The 6,924-nt window shown below is 30.1% G+C and overlaps 1 protein-coding gene across 1 annotated transcript in view; it reads right to left on the minus strand.

The window, feature by feature from the left end:
• Nucleotides 1–4,641: 4,641 nt before the first annotated feature.
• LOC107697801 (dehydrogenase/reductase SDR family member on chromosome X) overlaps nt 4,642–6,924 on the minus strand; it is a 47,506-nt gene continuing 45,223 nt past the window's right edge. The window contains exon 3 of the mRNA XM_016498661.1: nt 4,642–4,917. Within this exon, the coding sequence (XP_016354147.1) occupies nt 4,752–4,917 (166 nt within the window). The 3' untranslated portion in view covers nt 4,642–4,751. The remainder of the gene's footprint in view (nt 4,918–6,924) is intronic.

The raw sequence follows: 6,924 nt of genomic DNA on the forward strand, positions 1-6,924 counted from the left end.
TTCTAAGAACACTAAAATGTCTAGTTTTCTTTTCATGATTATAACGTTATTTAATTGTTATAACGTTTCTTGCAGCGTTCTACTAACTTTTTCACAGAAAATTTAATGTTACTTTAACGTTTAGTTTTAATGATAAAATGTTCTGTTTTCGTCATGATTATAAAATTATTTAAAGGTTGCAAAATTGTTTCGCACATCGTGCTACTAACTTTATTTTTGCCCAAAATATAACGTTATTTAAACGTTTATTTTTAATATTCTACGAACATTAAAATGTCTAGTTTTCTTGCATGATTGTAATGTTATTTAAACGTTATTAAAACATTTCTTAAAGCATTCTAACTTTTTCACCCAAAATGTAACTTTACTTTAACGTTTATATTTATATTGTAAGAAGACTAAAATGCTCAGTTTTCTTTAAAGGTTACAAAAACATTTCTTACAGAGTTCTACTAATTTTATTTTTGCCCAAAATATAACGTGAATTTTCAAAATTCTAAGAATCCTAAAATGTCCAGTTTTCTTGTCGTGATTAGAACGTTATTTAAAGGTTATAAAAATGTATCTTACAATGTTCTATTAACCTTTTCACCCAGAATTTTGTTACTTGACCAATTATTTTTAACATTGTAAAAACAATGAATGTCTAGATTTCTGTCTAAATTAGAAAGCTATTTAACATTTAACATTTATATAACGTTTAAAAACATTAGTAAGTTTTTAAGAATAGCAAAGTTTGGAACATTTAATGGAGGCCAGACTTCTTAAAGAAACAGAACATGTTTTTATTATTATTGCAAACGTTGATATGGAATATTCAGACAGGCTTTTTTTGAGGCTTTTTCATCACAGAGAAAAAAAACAAGTGTTGGTATATTTACCAGTTATTGCATGTGAATTGGCTCAGAGAAGAGGCTCGTGGGTAATCATGTCTTCATAAACAACACACTAACGAAAGCACATTAAATGACTTCTGTAAGAAAACAGAATCACAGTGACAACAGAAATTCCTTTATGCCATAATCATCAACATTATAATTCAGAGATGATGCATAACTCTTATAAACAAAATGTGCTGAATCTCATATTTGTTCGCTTTGGTAAAATATTCCAGAAAGTCACAAACACTGAACAGTTAGATTTCATACTATATGCTATTTGTTTGCAAGAAAATGCTGAAAATAAAAGCAACACATTTCAATCACATATATTTTAGATTCTTTGTTCCATTCTGCCTGAACTCACATTTAATAAGAGTAAACGTCAAGTATTTAAAATGTACAGGTGAATCTAACGAAAAATATGCGAAGGACACATTTAACCTCAAAATCAAATGAAAAAAGGAACATAAAAAAATAATATAATTATTTTCTGCTTTGAGACATTAGTTTCATGACATTTCCCTCAAAACACTGATGTAATACAAAATAAAAAATAGACATATTCATAAAATACTGTTTTAAATTTTTTTTAAAGACCAAGTACTATGATATTTAAATGCTTTACAATTCAGGAAAGCGTCATGAAAATGTCACAGTGTAATAAGTGTAAAATAAAAAAATAAAATAAAATAAAATAAAATAAAAAAAAATAAAATGGCTTTATTTTTCTTTCTTTTTTATTTTATTATTATTTTTTGGAAGAAATATTTTTATTTTTATTTATTTGTATTTTATTGTGAGATTTACCTGTGCAATGTCACACAGTCACCTGCATTCAAAATGATACTTGCTAAAGTGCATTTCATATGCAAGATCATAAAAGCATTTAGCAAATCTCTCAAATTTTTTTACAGTGCAAAATTGTTTTAATCCTAACAGCTTCTGAAACATGAAGATGAACCATCATCTGTGATCAGCACTTCATCCTGAAGAAATGAACGCGTGTGAACACAACACACATGACACTGACATCAGAGTACAGAATATTAATAACACCTACAGTAATTAATATCACACAGCAGACCTGAATCAAAGAGAGCTACGCTTACAGCATGAGTTCAGAAACAAAACCTCCAGACAACACAAGATGCAACGCTGTTATTATTTTAGGCAAATTCAAAAATCAATATTCAGAGTCCGTAGTTCCAAGATTCACCTGCTTTCTTTGAGTTTCTTAGATTTTCACAGAAACGTTTACAGTGAGACACGGGAGAAACTCGTTTGTGTTTGTGTTTGCGGGACATTTTCACTCAATTATTCCTTCAAAGTTTAGTATCATTTTGCATTTGGCACTATTGAACGTGAGTGTGATTGAATAAAAATATGTGCTCGTCATATACGGAATCATGCTTCTGCATTTTAGTCTCGTGAATGAAATGAAGCATTTGTTCAGACATCATGGGAATCATCAATAAATCCATCTCAGTCGCTCTTTCACACTGTTATATTCACTGATGTGATTCAAAGGAAATCATAGCTTTCCTTCTATAAATCTGAAGGTAAAATGAGTTCTTTACAAGAGTTCTGAACATGAAAATATGGATGTTTTCATAAAATGATGCACTTGAATCCCGCTGTATAGTAAATCAAATGCATGTTAATTTCATTGTGAAAATTGCATTTGTGAACAGCACTTGGTGGAATAATTGATAACTTAGTTATCAATGTTAATAAATGTAACTATTGATTGAAATCGGCGTGTTTGATCATATTGCTGTTCACATTGTTTTAAAGCACAAGAGGGTGTGCAGTACAGTGAGTTACCACAGTAAAACTCTACATGGAACGCTGTTTGCGGACCATTTTAATCATAATTACAATAACATAACAGCTAACAAACAGTTTTGCCAACATTAACTAAGTGGTCAAAACATTTTTTGAATGCCTTTTAAATGTGAAAATGTCCAGATTTTTTGATGCATTATGTTTCTTTTTGGCTATGTGAACATTAGAGAAACATTCCATTCAATCATTTTGAAAATGTACCCATTTTTTTTTTTATAAAGAATGTTTCTTTCTTGGTTTTGGAATATTCCATTTTATCATTTTGAAATCATGAAAATGTTTTTTTTTACACTTTATCATTTAATAAAACTTTTACAACACCGATTTTCATCATATTTAAGGAACATTTTTCTTTGTTTTGCAAACGTTAGAGGAAAGTTCCATTTATCAATTTGAAAACATTGTGAAAACGTTACATTTAAATGTTCTCTCAGTGTTTAAAACACCCGTTTTTATGTTTAAAGAACATTTCGTTGTGGTTATGCACATGTTTGAGGAATGTTACATTCTATCATTTTTAAAACATTATCAGAATGTGACATTTGAATGTTCTCTCAACATTTAAACATAGTTGACGTAGTTATACGCATTATTTCTTAGTAATGGGAAATAAAGAATGTTTCTTTCTTGGTTTTGGAATATTCCATTTTATCATTTTGAAATCATGAAAATGTTTTTTTTTTTACACTTTATCATTTAATAAAACTTTTACAACACCGATTTTCATCATATTTAAGGAACATTTTTCTTTGTTTTGCAAACGTTAGAGGAAAGTTCCATTTATCAATTTGAAAACATTGTGAAAACGTTACATTTAAATGTTCTCTCAGTGTTTAAAACACCCGTTTTTATGTTTAAAGAACATTTCGTTGTGGTTATGCACATGTTTGAGGAATGTTACATTCTATCATTTTTAAAACATTATCAGAATGTGACATTTGAATGTTCTCTCAACATTTAAACATAGTTGACGTAGTTATACGCATTATTTCTTAGTAATGGGAACATTCGAGCAGTGGTTCTCAAACCGGCGGTATGTGAAGTGACGGAGGGGGCTGTGAACAAAATATTCAAATGTACCGTTAGTTTAATTATATTGCATAACATTCAACCGAGCATGTGTTTGTCACAGGCAAAATACATAAGCGCGTGCATCAATTGGAGTGTAAACAAGTGAGAGATGTTGAGGCAAGTGCGCCGCTTACGTACCACATCGTGGAATAAAAGAGAGGCGAAAATATAAGGTAAGCTGGCAAACAGGTACGCTTAAAAGTGTAGAAAGAGAGGACGGTTGCATTATCTATTTTAACATGTGCATCAAATGTGCATACATGCATCAAAGGTTGCGTACAAATGATGTGCACGTATTTAAAATACTTTAGCGCGAGAGAAGGGGACGCAGAAGGACATTAAATGCCCCAAAAGTTTGAGAACCACTGCATTAGAGCAACATTCCATTCTATCATCACGAGAACGTCACATTGTTACTGATGAATGTTATCGAACATATAACTTACTGATGACACCATAAGCACATTCCCAGAACGTTGTTCTAAGAACGTTTCCTCTCAACATTACGAGAACGTATATTAAAAATGTTCCATAAACATTATTCTAAGAATGCCCGTATTAATAGGAACGCTTGCAGTCCGCTGGGGAACACGAGTTACTACTTTTTGATGAACATTTATTATTTACTTGAAATAACGTGCACTGATGCATCATTCACAATAAGAGCACGGATGTAAGGGAATGAGTCTGTGGTGTTGACCTTTAAGAAGGAAAAACGAGCATGTGTTATTGGTTAATAACACAGATCAGGAGCCCAAAGAAACGCAGTGTGAAGAGAATGAAGTACAGCAGCGCTTACAGATCAGAACTGAGCAGGAGATTTGGGAGCTTTTTTGGGGGGAAGGACATTCACAGTGATCCTCCAACAGCGCCGAGCCCTTCAGAAGAACCATAAATAACGGGACAGGAGCGACGCGACTCCTCACAGTTCTCCGGTGTGAGATTGTCAGTCGTTCATTCTTCAGTTCTGCTGATGTTAGTGAAGGAGCTCCGAGTCCTGGAGGCCCAGCAGATCGAATCCAGCCTGAAGATCTTCATCGTAAGACGCTGCTGAGGACCTTCATACACGTAACATCCACCGACTCCTTCCAGATCCGGAGGAGCCACAGTCAGCCGCAGTCTGCAGATCAAACACAACGCTCATCAGTCTCAGTCTGCATTAGGACTAGTCTTCTCAAAAGAACTGACTTCGGTGCCAGTCGGTACTGACATTTTAAAAACGTCCATTTGAGCGCTGTTTAGCAGATTCTTAGACACTGCTGATAAAAATAACACAATAGCCATGCATAATATAATTTTAATAAAAAATTATTATAGAATAATAATCATAATGACAATAACCCTTTATTGTAAGTATAATAATAATAATAATAATTTTCCCTTGTAATAATCATAATAATAATGTAGCCCTTTATTATGATATTAATAATAACAATAATAAAATTAGCACTTTATTATTATAAGAGCAGTCAGTATAATCATAATAAAACATCATGTTATAATAATAATAATAATAATAATAATAGTAAAGTATCCCCTTATAGTAACAATAATAATGATAATAATAACACATTAGCCATGCATAATATAATTTAAATAAAAATAATTATAGAATAATAATCATCATAATAATAATAATAATACAATAACCCTTTATTGTAAGCATAATAATACTTTTATAATAATAATAATAATAATTTCACCTTCTAATAATTATAATCATAATAATAATGTAGCCCTTTATTATGATATAATTAATAATAACAATAATAAAAATTTGCACTTTATTATTATAAGAGCAGTCAGTATAATCATAATAAAACATCCTGTTATAATAATAATAATAATAATAATAATGTAGCCCTTTGTTATAATAAAATTAATAATAATAATAATAAATTAGCACTTTATTATAATATTATTATTATAAGAACAGTCAGTATACTCATAATAAATTATCACCTTATAATAATAATAATAATAGTAATAAATATTCCATAATAATAATAATAATAATAATAACAATAAATTAGCACCGTATTCAGTCAGTATAAATTAATTAAAATTATAAAATTAACCCTTTATTATAACAACAACAACAACAATCATAATAATAATAATACTTATTATTGTTATTATTATTTTGTTGTTGTTGTTATTATACTTATTTATTATTATAATTATTATCATCATCATCATCATCATAACATGGGTATAACAATAATTAATTAGTACATTTATTATAATATAATTATAAAAACTGATTACATAATGACAACAATGATAATAACAATAATTTAGCCATTTATTATAAGAACAATTATTATTATTATTATTATTATTATAGTGGGTACATTTGCTAATTTCATGAATGAATGAAAAATTCAAAGATGTGAGTTTGATTATTATTAGTGGGAATATTATTGAATAATTTTAATGCTTAGTTTGTGAAAATGAGACTGAAGGCCTGTGCAAAAACTGAAGTAAAATTTGAAAGCACATCCATAAACTCAAACTCAGTATAAATTATTGAGTTTGGGAAGATTCTAACAGCAGTATATGGACAATAAAAGCAATATTCAGTATTCATCACCCAGAAGCTGTTCTTGTTAAAAATAAAGCGTGAGCTGGCCTACTTCTGACTCACACCAATCATTATCTCTTATTAAACAGACCGGCACAATCCCAGACGCAAGGACAGATGGACAAAGACAGAAGAATCACTTCAGCGGCACATGATTGTGAGATTTCACACGCTTCACATGATCATGCATCAGTGTAATGAGCGACACTCCTGCAATATTTCACTCATTCAGTGATCCACAGCACTACACACAGCGCAGCGCTTCTGCATCTACACATATTCATGTCTGATAAATGAGCGTTTACGCACATCATTTTAAAAGCTCATAAATAGATGCATGTCTTACTCTTCAGTGGCACGGATATAAAATAGTGCTGTTATTTATCTCTCATATGAAGTAGACAGTGTTGCTTTTTTCTGTCAGTGAACTCAACACTTCACATTGTGATTCATTAGATATTTTAGTATTTATCAGGTACTATTACAGTATTTATTAATAATTTGTAATAGTTTTTATTTTTACATTTTTTTTTTTTTTCATTT

This window comes from Sinocyclocheilus anshuiensis, unplaced genomic scaffold (assembly GCF_001515605.1).
Source record: "Sinocyclocheilus anshuiensis isolate Anshui unplaced genomic scaffold, SAMN03320099.WGS_v1.1 scaffold1123, whole genome shotgun sequence".
In the NCBI taxonomy this organism is placed as follows: domain Eukaryota; kingdom Metazoa; phylum Chordata; class Actinopteri; order Cypriniformes; family Cyprinidae; genus Sinocyclocheilus; species Sinocyclocheilus anshuiensis.